We start from the raw sequence: 15,713 nt of genomic DNA on the forward strand, positions 1-15,713 counted from the left end.
ACTAGAGAAGAATGTGTTTTCTGTTGCTTTTGGATGGAATGTTCTGAATATATATGTGATGTCCATCTGGTGCACTGTGTCATTTAAAACCTTTATTTGCTTATTAATCTTTTGCTTTGATCTGTTCATTTCAGTGAGGGTAGTGTTAAAGTCCCCTACTCTTATTGTACTATTGTCGATGTGTTTCTTTGATTTTGTTATTTTTTTATTAATTTATTTTCAGCATAACAGTATTCATTATTTTTTCACCACACCCAGTGCTCCATGCCATCCGTGCCCTCTATTATACCCACCACCTGATACCCCAACCTCCCACCCTCCCGCCACTTCAAACCCCTCAGATTGTTTTTCAGAGTCCATAGTCTCTCATGATTCATCTCCCCTTCCAATTTACCCCAGCTCCCTTCTCCTCTCTAACACCCCTTGTCCTCCATGCTATTTGTTATGCTCCACAAATAAGTGAAACCATATGATAATTGACTCTCTCTGCTTGACTTATTTCACTCAGCATAATCTCTTCCAGTCCCGTCTTTGATTTTGTTATTAATTGGTTTATGTAGTTGGCTGCTCCCATATTAGGGGCATAGATATTTAAAATTGTTAGATCTTCTTTTTGGACAGACCCTTTAAGTATGATATAGTATCCTTCTTTATCTCTTATTATAGTCTTTGTCTTAAAATCTAATTTATTTAATATAAGGATTGCCACCCCAGCTTTCTTTTGATGTCCGTTAGCATGGTAGATTGTTTTCCACCCCTTCACTTTAAATCTGGTGGTGTCTTTGGGTCTTAAATGAATTTCCTGTAGACAACATATCAGTGGATCTTGTTTTTTTATCCTTTCTGATATTCTGTGTCTTTTGATTGGGGCATATAGCCCATCTACATTTAGGATAACTATTGAAAGATAGGAATTTAGTGCCATTGTATTGCCTGTAAGGTGACTGTTACTGTATATTGTCTCTGTTCCTTTCTGGTCTGTTACTTTTAGGCTCTCTCTTTGCTTAGAGGATGCCTTTCAATAGTTCTCATAGGGCTGGCTTGGTGTTTGCAAATTCTTTTAAATTTTGTTTGGAAGCTTTTTATCTCTCCTATTTTCAATGACAGCCTAGCTGTATATAGTATTCTCGGCTGCATATTTTTCTCATTTAGTGCTCTGTATATATCATGCCATGCCTTTCTGGCCTTCCAGGTCTCTGTGGATAAGTCTGCTGCCAATCTAATATTTTTACCATTGTATGTTAGAGACCTCTTGTCCCAAGCTGCTTTCAGGATTTTCTCTTTGTCTCTGAGACTTGTACATTTTACTATTAGATGACGTGGTGTGGACCTATTTTTATTGATTTTGAGGGGGATTCTCTGTGCCTCCTGGATTTTGATGCTTGTTCCTTTTGCCATATTAGGGACATTCTCTATTATAATTTGCACCAATATACCTTCTGCCCCCCTCTCTCTTTTTCCTCTGGGATCCCAATTATTCTAATATTGTTTCTTCATATGGTATCACTTACTTCTCAAATTTTCCTTTCATTGTTCAGTAGTTGTTTGTCTCTCTTTTGCTTGTCTTCTTTATTCTCCATCATTCAGTCTTCTATATCACTAATTCTCTCTTCTGCCTCATTTATCCTAGCAGTAGGTGCCTCCATTTTTTTATTGCACCTCATTAATAGCTTTTTTGATTTCTACTTGGTTAGATTTTAGTTCTTTATTTCTCCAGAAAGGGATTCTCTAATATCTTCCATGGCTCTTTTGAGCTGAGCTAGTACCTTGAGAATCATCATTCTGAACTCTAGTTCTGACATATTACCAATGTCCATGTTAATTAGGTCCCTAGAGTATGGTATTGCCTCTTGTTCTTTTTTCCATGGTGAGTTTTTCCACCTTCTCGTTTTATCCAGATAAAAATATATGAAGGAGAGAGTAAAATACTAAAAGGGTGGCAAAACCCCAAGAAAAATATATGATACCCAAATCAGAAGAGACCTGAAACTGGGGGGAGAAGAAAGGGGAGAAAAATTTAAAAATAGAAAATAAAAATACATATATGTATTTTTATTTTATGTAAAATATTTTATTTTATGTAAAATATTATTTTTATTTAAAATTTTAATTTTATGTAAAATATTTTATTTTATGTAAAATACATATATGTATTTTTATTTTCTTATTTTTTATAAATAAATAAATAAATAAATATATATATATATTAGACTGTTGAATAGAACAGGGCCACCCACTTGATTTTGGGTGTATTCTGGTCTCTTAATAAAAACTGCCTCCCAAATATTAAGGAAAGAAATACCTATGTATATACAAACATAAGGGTAAACATGATGAAGGGATGGAATATGAATATAAAGATGAAAATTTATAAAGATTCTAAAAAAGGAATTGATAAGAGAAGTTGGTTGGAAATGAAAAAAAGAGGAGAGAATGTGATCAGGCTGGATGCTAGATTTAGGGTATATTTTGATCTATTAGAAGAAATTGTATCCCAAAATTTTAAAGAAAAAAGAGCTATATGTATTCAAAAAATAATTTTAAATACAGTGAAGGGATAAAATATGAGTATAACTGAAAATTTAAAAAGATTTTTTAAGAAGATATTGATAAGATAAAATAGTTTAAAAATATTAGAAGAGGAAAAGTTATAAAAAGTAGAATCAGGAAAAATAAAATAAAATAAATTTAACTTTGCAAGACTAAAAGATCATGGGGGGAAAAGCCATGAATTCTCTGTGTTGCTTTCCCCTAGCTCTGTAGTTCCACAGTTATCATTGAATTCGGTCTTGGCTGGATGTTCTTTTCGATCTTTTTGGGGAGGGGCCTGTTTCAGTTATTCTCAAATGTCTTTGCCTGAAGCGGAATTGCACCACCCTTGGCAGGGGCCAGGCTAAGTAATCTGCTCGGGTTAGCTCTTGGAGCTTTTGTTACCTGATCACTTTTCATAAAGCTTTGGAGGATGGGAATGATGATGGCAGGCTCCCAATCCCTGGCCCCAGAGGAGCCCAGAGCTCGGGCCCCCACTCTCAATGTGCCTTCCATGAGACGCAGTCAATCCCTTCAGTCTCCCTGGTCTCCGGCCAGTCTTTGCTTACCTGGCCTTTGAGCATTTCTGTCTCCGGTGCATGGCCCTGTTTGGAGTTTCCAGATCCAGCAGATTCCTGTAGCATGCTCTCATGCTGCTCTTCCTGGAGGAGGAAAGAGGGGGTCTCTCTGGATCTGCCATTTGTGGTGTCCCTGCTTGAGGAGCAATGGCCCAACTATGCCTTGGGTCACTGTTTAAGGTAACCCTGAGCTGAGAGCTCACTCCTTGGCTCTGGCTCCATCTCTGTTGCCAACTTCTCTGCTCTGGTACCTGGCAGCCCTGCCACACTCAGACACCCCCGGTCTTTCTGTGGCCCCGCGGTTCCTGAGACCACACTGCCCCTGCGAGGGCTTCACCCCCACTTAGCCTCTGGAGCGACATCCCTCAGAGGAGCAGACTTCTAAAAGTTCTGATTTTGTGCTCTGCTGCTCCACCACTTGCAAGGAGCCAGCCCCTCCCCCACAGTCTATCTTCCCTCACTTTGGATTCACTTCTCCACACATCCTACCTTCCAGAAAGTGTTTGATTTTCTGTTCCTAGAATTGCTGCTCTTCTCTTCTATCTCCTGTTGAGTTTGTAGGTGTTAGGAATGGTTTGATAACTATCTAGCTGAACTCCTGGGACCTCATGCTATTTCAGTCTCCTACTCCTCCATCTTGCTTCCTTTCCTCCCTTTAATTCTTTTTTTTCTTAAACGATTTATTTATTTTAGAGAGTGCAAGTTGGGGGAAAAACCGAGGGAGGGGGAGAGAGAGAATCCTCACACGGACTGCCTGGTGAGTGTAGAGCCTGACATGGCACTCGATCCCAGGAACCTGAGTTCATGGCCTGAGCCAAAATCAAGTCAGTCACTTAACTGAGCCACCATCTGATTTTCTTGAATACATGCTTCCTGGATTGCCAGAATCTTTTATTTAATTTCCAAATTTCCAAAAAAGTTTGTTTTGTCAGTTTTTGCCAGTTTTTTCATTGTTTTTATGGAGGAGATAATTTTCAAAGGCCTTTAGTACACCATTACTTATATTCTTTCAGTAGATATTCTTGAATAAAAATTGTAATTTGTTATATATCCTTTAATCACTTCCCAGAGTCTTTAAAGGGCTGTTTTTTGAACTTTTGTTCAATTTATCATTGCTTTTGGGGGGAGGGATTTGCTGAGCTGTACACACAGTCATTCCAGAAGTGCTGCTATTCCATTTTAGAATTTTTAAAAATATTTTTATTTATTTATTTATTTGAGAGACAGAGATCAGAAGTAGGCAGAGAGGCAGGCAGAGAGAGAGGAAGGGAAGCAGGCTCCCTGCTGAGCAGAAAACCCAAAGCGGGGCTTGATATCTGGACCCTGGGATCACGACCTGAGCCAAATGCCACCCAGGCACCCCTCCATTTTAGAGTTTAATACTAAGCTGAACTATAACCTCACCCAAGACATAAGGCAAAATGCATTTTTAGACAAAGGTATAATACTTTTGTCATCCATTAACCTTTGATAAAAGTAATACTGAAGAATAAGAAATCTAGGGAGAAAAAAGACATTGAGTACAAGAAGTGATTGATCCTTTATCAGTGAGTAGTGATAGTGTAGTGACAGGAAGAGAGAGACTGACTTAATGAGATCCTCTTCTATTTAACCTGTTGCAGCTGGACCATATCTTTGTTCAATGTAATTTTATACAAAAACAGCATTCTAGTGAACACATCTGAAGGATATTAATAGTGCAAATAAGACCTTTTGTGTTCATCCCATGTTATAATTCATGTTTAATGGAGGAAAAATAGATTTCTGAATAACAAAACCTTTGTCTTTAACAGGTGAGAGGAATGACATGTGCCTCCTGTGTACATAAAATAGAGTCTACCCTCACAAAACACAGAGGGATCTTCTATTGCTCTGTGGCCCTGGCAACCAACAAAGCACATATTAAATATGACCCGGAAATTATTGGTCCCCGGGATATTATCCATAGAGTTGAAGTAAGTGGTAAGATTTTGGATTTCTGTGTTCTTACCTATTCAGTCAGCACTCTGTTGAATCACTTCTAGTTTGTATCAAAGACAATGAAAAAATATGGTTCCTTTGATTATTTTCAATTAACATGTCCCAAATTTAATATGAATATGTTTACAAACTTTTTTTTTCTTAGTCTTTGTCAGGAAGAGTTAGGCAAAGGCATATTGGCACTATTAATCAGGAGTTGATTGAAGGTAGAATCACAAATCCTTTAAAAATATTTAGAAAATGGCAGTAAAGTACAATTATTAAAAAAGCAAGCATCATGCTAGATGCTTTATTGTACCTAGATCAAAGCAAACTGTAATTTTAAAAAATTTGTGTATGGTTCACACAACGATGTTATATTAGTTTCAGGAATATAACATAGTGATTCAACAACTCAGTAGTTATGCTATGCTCACCATAAGTGTAGCTCCCATCTTTCACCGTACAATGCTATTACAGTACCATTGTCTATATTTACCATGCTGTACCTTGTTTTCCCATGAATTAGTCATTCCATAAACAGCAGCCTGTATTTCCCACTCCCCTTCACCCGTTTTACCCATCTCCCATCTACCTCCCCTCTGGCAATCATCAGATTGTTTTCTGTATTTATAGATCTGATTCTGCTGACAAATGATGTATTTTTAAGTATGAAATTTAAAAGACCAAACCCTTTTATTTGTCACAGACTTATCTCGTGTTCTTCAGTAAATCAAGTGGTAGTACATGTGACAATGCTTTACAAGTTTTAATATGGTATACCCTTGGTGTTATAATGCTTGGAGCATATTAATATTCAGATAAGATCCTATTAATACATATAATAATGCCATTAACATCTTTGTGAAGCTAGCATTATTGAGTATTTAGTATGAGCCAGTTACCAAGATTGCAAAGCTTCAACTCTTAATTTAATCTCACAAGAGTGCTATATCTTCATTTTAGAGATGACGAAACTTAGGTTCAGAGAAATTAAGGTACTTACCCCAAATCACATAACTAGTAAGTGTCATAGCTGGGATTTGAGCCTATTCTTTCTTTTAAAAAAAAATAAGTTTTATTTATTTGTTTGAGAGAGAGAGAAAGAGAGAGAGAGAGCAAGCAAGCAGGAGGCAGGAGAGGGAGAAGCAGACTCCCTGGCAGTCTGACACAGGGCTCAATCCTGGGATTCTAGGATCATGACCTGACCTGAAGGCAGATGTTTAACTGACTGAGCCCCCCAGGCACCCCGAGCTTATTCTTTCTGACTGTAAAATGCATGCTTGCTTTTTCCACTGTGCTGTGCTACACTACCAACAAATAAAAGATGGCAGCATTTTCCATGTGCATATGAGTCTTATGTATGTGTAGTTTTCTTTAGTACTTTGTTTTGTTGGGGAAAATTTGTGTTAATGTTCTTTTTCTGACAGAAGAAGAGTAGAGACTGCATCTGCAAAGACTTCAATAACATATTTAGTATGGTGCTTTTTTGGCCTATTATTCAGTTTTCTAAACTTGTTCAGGGGATAGATAGATAGATGTCAAAGCTAAAATTTAATGTATGTCCATACTAGTGGATGATGCTTGTCTAAATGTAAGATTTATGATTTTATTATTGAATTCTGTCTTTATTAAGTCTTCAACACCATCAGCCTGACCAACCAACAGATTCTGCTTTTTTCTTTTCTTTTTTTTTCTAAAATTACTTATTAGATGCTTTAGCTTACTTTTTTCTTTTTTTTTTTTTTTAAAGATTTTGTTTATTTATCAGAGAGGGGGGGGGAGAGAGCGAGCACAGGCCGACAGAATGGCAGGCAGAGGCAGAGGGAGAAGCAGGCTCCCTGCTGAGCAAGGAGCCCGATGTGGGACTCGATCCCGGGACGCTGGGATCATGACCTGAGCCGAAGGCAGCTGCTTAACCAACTGAGCCACCCAGGCGTCCCTTTAGCTTACTTTTTGATATATTAAGAATCTGGGGTGCCTGGGTGGCTCAGTGGTTTAAGCCTCTGCCTTCAGCTCAGGTCATGATCTCGGGATCCTGGGATCGAGCCCCGCATCGGGCTCTCTGCTCAGCGGGGAGCCTGCTTTCCCCTCTCTCTCTGCCTGCCTCCCTGCCTACTTGTGATCTATGTCTGTCAAATAAATAAATACAATATTTTAAAAGAATCTTAGTGAGGATAGCTACACTTGAGTTAAATTACTAGTTTGAGAACAGTAGGCTAGACATTAACTAGAGTAAAGGATCTATTCATTTCTTTGTTGAAAGATTATAAACAAAAGTAATTAAGGGAAGGGAGTATATCTTCACCTTTGCAATTATCAGAGTGACTTGCTCTCAGTAATTGAGTTGAATTGTTCTTAATGACCGTACCATGTCTTAGAATTTCTCTATGTAGTAGTTTTATATTCAGTGAAATAATTGTTTTCTAATGAATTTCCTTAGAGCTTAGGTTTTGAAGCTTCTTTGGTCAAGAAGGATCGATCAGCAAGCCACCTGGACCATAAACGAGAAATAAGACAGTAAGTGCTTTTGGTGCGTCAATGAAAAACAGATTTTGACTCTTTGTTACAAATTTCTTCTAAGAGAGAGAAAGAATGAGGAAGAGGCAGAGGAAGAGGGAGAGAGAATCTTAAGCAGGCTCCACACTCAGCACAGAGCCTGATGCAGGGCTCGATCTCATGACCCTGAGATCATGACCTGAGTCAAAATCAAGAACTGGACGTTTAACTGACTGAGCCACCCAGGTGCCCCCTTTATTACAAATTTAACATCCTGTTGACTTGTCAGTTTTTATAATGTCATCCTTATATTGGGTGGAGTGGTCACAATTTGTATTTCCCTATAGTGCATAGAATCTTTAACCACCAGCTACTTACCAAAATGATGTTTCTTTTTTATGTAAGGTGGAGACGCTCCTTCCTTGTGAGCCTCTTTTTCTGTATTCCTGTAATGGGGCTGATGATATATATGATGGCTATGGATCACCATCTTGCAACTCTTCACCATAATAAGAACATGAGCCAAGAAGAAATGATCAAAATTCATTCTTCTATGTTCCTGGAGCGCCAGATCTTGCCAGGACTGTCCATTATGAATTTGCTATCCTTTCTATTGTGTGTACCTGTACAGGCAAGTGAAATGTCAGCAAGTGTATATGTTAATAACGAAAAATAGCAAAATGTGAAAGGCAAGGCTATTTTCAATGGCAAAACAGATTATTAGCCAGAAGTTTGATCATTTTATGCTAGATGCTTTATAAAAATAATCTTAAACTGAGCGGTTAAAGTAGATAATAAATTCTACTTAACTTCTAAAGATATTGTTTAACAACAAAGCAGAGAGAAAAAGTTCAATTCATATTTAGATATGAATTTAGCATTCATATCTGCTGCTGTATATAACTTTGTTTAAAGTTATTAAAAATATTTTATTTATATTTGTATTTATATTCTATATTAAATATATTAAAATTAATTATCCTACTGTTATATTAAGTATATTTATAAATATTTTAATTAATATTTATTATATAAAATAAAATGATTATAATATCATAATTATAATTATATATAATATATAAAAATAAATATATAAATAATATATAAATATACTTGATATAATTATAATATATAATTAATATTATAATATAATATAAAATATATTAATATAATTAATATGATTATATAATTATAATTATGATATTATAATTACAAATGATAATTATAATATTATGTTATTATTCTAATTATTTCTCCTTGGTACTGATGTCCATTACTTTCTGTATGTTTTCAACTCTTTTTCTTTTTTAAGGATTTTATTTATTTATTTGACAGAGGGAGAGATCACAAGTAGGCAGAGAGGCAGGCAGAGGGGGAGGGGGAAGCAGGCTCCCTGCTGAGCAGAGAGCCTGATGCAGGGCTCCATTCCAGGACCCTGAGATCATTACCTGAGCTGAAGGCAGAGGCTTAACCCACTTAGCCACCCAGGTGCCCCTCAACTCTTCTTTTCAAATAAACTTTTACTATGGAACAATTCCATCCCATAAATCTATTCTGTTCTCTGATCCTTGTAAAAGGCAATGATGATTTTAAGAACATCTTAGTATGTTTCTTCATAATAATGAGAAATAAGCTTTTCAGTAGTTTACCAATGAAAACAGCCAGTCAGCAGTTCCAGTAGCTTGTAATATTCCACTTAGGTTGAATTTTAGGGAGGGGAGCTGAGTTTTATGAATATATATAAAAAAAGTAAAAAAAAAATGTAATTGTTTTCTTAGTTCTTGTTTTGCTAACATCTAAAAGAAAAATCAGAGAATCATCTGACTTTCTTTATACTACAGAATATCCTTGGATCTTAGAGGACTGCTGCCAAGGACTTCTGCTGCAGTTTGCCTCAACACACACAGACCTGCTAAAATACAGACATTGTTATTTCAGCTTAAAATACTTCCTTAGTGTTTCTGGTTTAGATAAAAGCCAAAGGAAATTAATAATGAGACTGTATCTTTGTTCCTGAGCTATATATGTGAATTTCTGCATTTTATAAAAAAGCAATAATTATTGTTCCTCTATTACAGTTTTTTGGAGGCTGGTACTTCTACATTCAGGCCTACAAAGCACTGAGGCATAAAACTGCAAATATGGATGTACTGATTGTGCTGGCGACCACAATCGCATTTGCCTACTCTCTGGTTATTCTTCTGGTTGCAATGTATGAAAGAGCCAAAGTAAACCCTATAACTTTCTTTGATACGCCTCCTATGCTATTTGTATTTATTGCCCTGGGCCGGTGGCTGGAACATATAGCAAAGGTACAGTAAGAAAGGGTGACATTTGTTAAAATCTTGGATGGATAAGGGATCATATTTTTTAGACCAGTAGTTGTTGGAAATATACATGGATTTATATAGTTAACAAAAGAAGTGCTTCTATTTCGTTATAAATTTTAAGTTAAATATTCCTGTAGAAGTTTTATAAAATTTATGGAATTAAAACTGTAGATAGTATACTATATGCATGCTTATTTCAAGAGAGAAACATTTGCTAAGTACTTACTTACATCACATTTTTAATGGAAAAATTGAGGTGACCACAGGATTTAAAATAATGGTGGAAAAAATATTCACCTATAGTCCCACACTATAATGGAAATTACTTTCCAATCCTGTTCTACATACCTTTATATTTTTACAGCGTGGCAAACATTGTATACATACTAGTTTATCCTTAACACTAGAAAGTTTTCCCCCCATTTTTCCAGTCCAGATATAATTATTTGGTATTTTCTAAATAACATGTTGTCAAAACATTGTGCTATAACCCACCTAAACCATTTCAGTTTTGTTCTCAATTAGACTGCTTTCAGTTTTAAATTTTAGATAATCCTGCATTAAACATACTCATGTTTAATAGTAATTTCTGTTGAATTAATATCTTAGGATAAATTACAAAGTATGTGAGTAAAGGGCATAAATCTTTTCATGGCTCATGCAACAAATAACATTCTTTTGGCAGTAAGAATATGTTAGTGAAGTAGTTTTACTACATCTTCACCAGCATTAACTCCTGTATAAATTCTTGCTAAGCTGGTAGGCATTAAATGGTATCATAGAGGTGCTTTTGTTTTTATTTCTTCCATTAATAGCAGGAATAAACATTTTTCTCCACATCAGGTATTTTACTTATTTTTTAAAAGATTTTTTTATTTATTAGACAGATAGAGATCACAAGTAGGCAGAGAGGCAGGCAGAGAGAGAGAAAGGAGGAAGCAGGTACCCCACTGAGCAGAGAGCCCAATGTGGGGCTCGATCCCAGGACCCTGGGACCATGACCTGAGCCAAAGGCAGAGGCTTTAACCCACTGAGCCACCCAGGCACCCAGGTATTTTACTTCTTAAATGAATTGCCTAATAACGTCCATAAGCAAAGGACTTATGTGCCTGGGTTCCTGATGTTTTTCCTTAATTTACATCACTTATTTATAAATTATACCTAATAATACATTTTATATTTTGTAGACTTCACATTTTTGAAGTGTAACATTTTCTAATTTGAACTAATTAGTATTCCTAAAGCTATCTTTTTGGCAAATGTTAAGTTTTATATTTATTTTAGGTAGAACCTGAGCTTTTTACTTCCTTAGCATTGTTAACATGTTTGTTTTAATTTGTAGGGCAAAACATCAGAGGCTCTTGCCAAGCTAATTTCACTACAAGCTACGGAAGCAACTATTGTAACTCTTGACTCTGATAATATTCTCTTAAGGTATTTATTTTCATTCTTTCCCCTTATCTTTTTAACTTCTTACAAAAAATATCAAATATACCCAGAAGTAGAGAGAAGAGTATAATGAACTTACATCATCTGTCTCCCAGATTTAACAATTATTCACATTTTGCCCAACTTATCTATGCATTCTGTCTTTATATTGTTACAGTAGTATTTAAATTCTAGTCATATTGGTTTATTGCTAAATGTTCCTGTAGTATCTCTAAAAATAGGACATATTCCTATGTAACTATAATACCATTTTGCACTTAACAAAATTAACAGTACCTTAATATCATCTAATATGTATGTAGTCTGTATTCTCATTTCTCCTGTTGTCCCTAAAAAGTTATTTATTTATTGTAGAGAGAGGGTGGAGAGAGAGAGAGAGAGTGTGTGTGTGAGAGAGCGAGAGAGAGTGCTTCTGCATGAGTTGGGGGAGGAGCAAATGGGGAAGAGCAGCTGGGGGGCGGGGCGGGGGAGGGGGAGAAGAATCTCAAGCTGATCTTATGGTGAGCACAGAGCCTAGAGCCTGTTCCAGGGCTTTGATCTCACCCTGAGATCATGACCTGAGCAAAAACCAAGAGTTAGTTGCTTAACCGTCTGAGCCATCCAGGCACCCCGTCTCCAAAAGTTTTGTTTCTTTGTTTGGAATGGAAATCAAACAAGGTCTATGTGTCAAAGCATTTGACTGACATGTTTCTTTTAATCTAGAGCAGCTCTTCCCTTCTGTTTGCCCTCCCTCCCCACCATGCCTCACCACTTACTGGTGACTTGTTAGAGAACCATCCATCAATTGTCCGGTAGAATATCACACAGTCTGAATTTAACTCTTTGCTTCTTTGTGGCATCATCTAACTTGTTCTATAGCTCCTGTTACCTGTAAACTGGAAGTTAGAGCTAAAGACTTGATAAGATTTCATTCTTTTTTAAAAATTTTCATTCTTTTGTATTTTTTATTTATATAGTCGTAAAATTATGTAGGCAAATTTACACAACAAATAAATTGTTTTTTAAGATTTTATTTATTTATTTGTCAGGGAAAGAGAATGAGCAGAAGCAGGGGGAGTGGCAGGCAGAGGGAGAAGGTGGCTCCCCACCGAGCAGAGAGCCCCAATGTGGGACTCAATTCCAGGACCCCGGGATCATGACCTGAGCCAAAGGCAGACACTTAACTGACTGAGCCACCCAGGCTTCCTATAAATTTTTTAGTTAAATAAAACCCCTTATATTATTTTCTAAAGCTTTCATTTATTCATTCAGTCACTATTCAACAAATATATCCTTTGTGCCAGGTACTGAGCTATTCCCCAGCAGTAAACCAGACTGATACTGTAGCTCCCAGCTTAAATGTTAGTTCTAGTTGCCATTGGTAACAATTATGGAGCGACAGGCTTGACATGAACCAATAAACTTGCATGGAAAGATCAGGGTGAGAAGCATATTTTCCGAGTGCTTTTTATTTTAATTCCAATCCAGTGAAGAACAAGTGGATGTGGAACTCGTACAACGTGGAGACATCATTAAAGTTGTTCCAGGAGGCAAATTTCCAGTGGATGGTCGTGTTATTGAAGGCCATTCTATGGTAGATGAGTCCCTTATCACAGGTATGTTCTTTCAGAGAATCATGACATGAAAGTAAAGTGCACCCAAAGTCTTAATTAAAAAGAAGAATAAAAAGTGGAGAGCTTTTTTAGAAATTATGGAATGAGTAAATGATGAGTGAAGAGAATAGGAATTCTTTTAAAAATGGTATTAAATCATGAGAGACTATGGACTCTGAAAAACAATCTGAGGCGTTTGAAGTGGCGGGGAGGGTGGGAGATTGGGGTACCAGGTGGTGGGTATTATAGAGGGCATGGATTGCATGGAGCACTGGGTGTGGTGAAAAAATAATGAATACTGTTATGCTGAAAATAAATAAATTAATTAAAAGAAACTGGAAAAAATGGTATTAAATCAATTTCTGTAGATTTACTTTGTGTTTTTCATTATGCTACTGAAAGCTTTTTTTTTTTCACTGAGTATTGTTAATGACTAGAATGTGTAACCAAAACCCAAGAGACTTTGGCAGGTTTTCCTGAGCAAATACCTGTTTATTTTCCTGACCTAAAGACTGGGCTGGTTTATGCTGGAATATGACTCCAAATTTTCCACATCAGAGCCTGCTCTAAGAAATTAGGCCTTGGAGTAGTTTTAGAGATCTTAGATAACTAAGGGCAGTCTGGAGCAGAACTGAAAGAATACCTTTCATGCCTGAACCATCAAAATAGTCCCAGAAGAGGCTCAGCTTATGGACTATATGGAAACAATTTTGGACTCTTGTGTTTCTCAACAGGGTGCTATTGCCAGTTCACATGGGACAATTCTTCTGAGGGAACTGCTTGAGCATTATAATACATTTAGTATCCCCCGACCCCAGCCCACTAAATTAAGAGTAGCAGAACCCCATGCTCCAGCAATAGTTATTATAAACAAGAACTCCATAGGGAGTTCTCTAGAACTCCCTAGAACATTTCTAAATGCTCCTTGGGAACATATTGAGGACCAGTGATCCAAGACTAGGGTGCAACTTTAAAAGTGTCTGTATATAAGAGCTGACTTGACAGATTTTTCTAGTTTAAGGTATGTGTCCTTGGGATTGGCCCAGAACTGACATAAGAGAAAAGGGAGGGCAAGTTTCACCTAGGGATTTATCCAGATTCTGTTTCATGAAGTAAAAATCTCCTTTCTACATATTTTTGATAATTAATACATAATAGCATGTTTTAAGATAGTATGTATTTATGCTCCCTAAATCTGACTTCGCTCCTTCTACAGGGGAGGCAATGCCTGTGGCTAAGAAATCTGGCAGCACAGTAATCGCTGGTTCCATTAACCAGAATGGGTCACTGCTTATCCGTGCAACCCATGTTGGAGCTGACACAACACTTTCTCAAATTGTCAAACTTGTGGAAGAGGCGCAAACATCAAAGGTAACTTGATTTCCTGGGAAAAACAAAGTATTTTTTTAAAAAGACTGCTAAGAATAAATCCTGATCTAGTGTTTATATTTTCTTTTAACTCCAGTTACATTAATGTGGAAATTATTAAAATATTTGTGTGTAATACCAAATATACCCTGTATTCATTATCAAAAAAAGGAGACTGATACATGTATTATTGTTATTATTGTTGTTCTAGGCTCCTATCCAACAGTTTGCAGACAAACTCAGTGGCTACTTTGTTCCTTTTATTGTTATTGTTTCCATTGCTACTCTCTTGGTTTGGATTATAATTGGATTTCTGAATTTTGAAATTGTGGAAACCTACTTTCCTGTAAGTGACTTGTAACAACTCTTTACATAAAACAGTTTGTGAATATTTCCCATAAACTATTATTTGGAAAATAGCTTTAGTAATTACTAGTATCTTTATGGGCCTGGAATGGGAAGGTGATAATAATATATGCATTTCATAAATTTAAAAATTTCCCTCTGGAAGATTTTTTTATTATTTTCATTACTTTTTAAATTATTTTCATTATGATTGTCCCAAAGTGAGTACTGAACTTTTATATCTTATACCTAGTCTCATTCCCAATATGACTGCTTTCTCAAAGGACTACAGATAATATTGAGGAAAACCTTGGGATCCCAGCTCTGCCATATACCATCAGGGTGATCTTAGGTCAACTTAATGTCTCTCTGAGCTTCAGTTTTCTTATTGATAAAGTGAGATTCTAATAATGCCCATCCTGCATAACTTGCAGTTGTTGTGAAAGTTAAATAAGATAATATATTGGAAATACTTTGTAACTTATTAAGTGCTTTATAAATATACGAAAATATTAGTGCCACTTCCTCTGTAGTTCTATGATAGTCTCCAAACTATGGTGTCGTAAAGTGGTAAAGTAGACCTGGATTGTGCCTCTTATTAGAGATATAAACTTTTTAAAAAAAAATTCTTGTTTTTTAAAATTATTTTTATTAACATGTAATGTATTATTTGCCCCAGGGGTACAGGTCTGTGAATCATCAGGCTTACACATTTCACAGCACTCACCATAGCACATATCCTCCCCACTGTTCATAATCCAACCACCCTATCCCTACCCTACCTCCCCTGCAGATACTACACAGGTTTTGTGCCCATGTGCGTTGGAGAAATATCTCCTACATGCCCTATAGTGTCAGGTGAGGGGGCTTTGGCATTCCCAATCAGTTAAGCATTGTTGTCAGGATTCTGATGGCTCGCATTTTTGTTCTGAAAGTCATGTTGGAGACTGAAGACCTTTGGCCCCTGCTCTTGGGCTTCACCATCATTCTAGCTGTGCTACAAAGTATGGCCCTTCTATTTTGCCCTGAAAGTCCTAGATTTTTGGTCATTAACAGAAAGGAAG

At 36.5% G+C, this 15,713-nt stretch overlaps 1 protein-coding gene across 2 annotated transcripts in view; it reads left to right on the plus strand.

The window, feature by feature from the left end:
• ATP7A (ATPase copper transporting alpha) overlaps positions 1–15,713 on the plus strand; it is a 181,630-nt gene that overhangs the window by 134,061 nt on the left and 31,856 nt on the right. For both annotated transcript variants that reach the window (XM_032329949.1, XM_032329950.1), the window contains exons 7-14: positions 4,901–5,062; positions 7,510–7,586; positions 7,971–8,196; positions 9,644–9,877; positions 11,238–11,329; positions 12,812–12,939; positions 14,153–14,307; positions 14,516–14,650. In XM_032329949.1, the coding sequence (XP_032185840.1) occupies positions 4,901–5,062; positions 7,510–7,586; positions 7,971–8,196; positions 9,644–9,877; positions 11,238–11,329; positions 12,812–12,939; positions 14,153–14,307; positions 14,516–14,650 (1,209 nt within the window). The remainder of the gene's footprint in view (positions 1–4,900; positions 5,063–7,509; positions 7,587–7,970; positions 8,197–9,643; positions 9,878–11,237; positions 11,330–12,811; positions 12,940–14,152; positions 14,308–14,515; positions 14,651–15,713) is intronic.

Source organism: Mustela erminea, chromosome X, assembly GCF_009829155.1.
Source record: "Mustela erminea isolate mMusErm1 chromosome X, mMusErm1.Pri, whole genome shotgun sequence".
Lineage (NCBI taxonomy): Eukaryota > Metazoa > Chordata > Mammalia > Carnivora > Mustelidae > Mustela > Mustela erminea.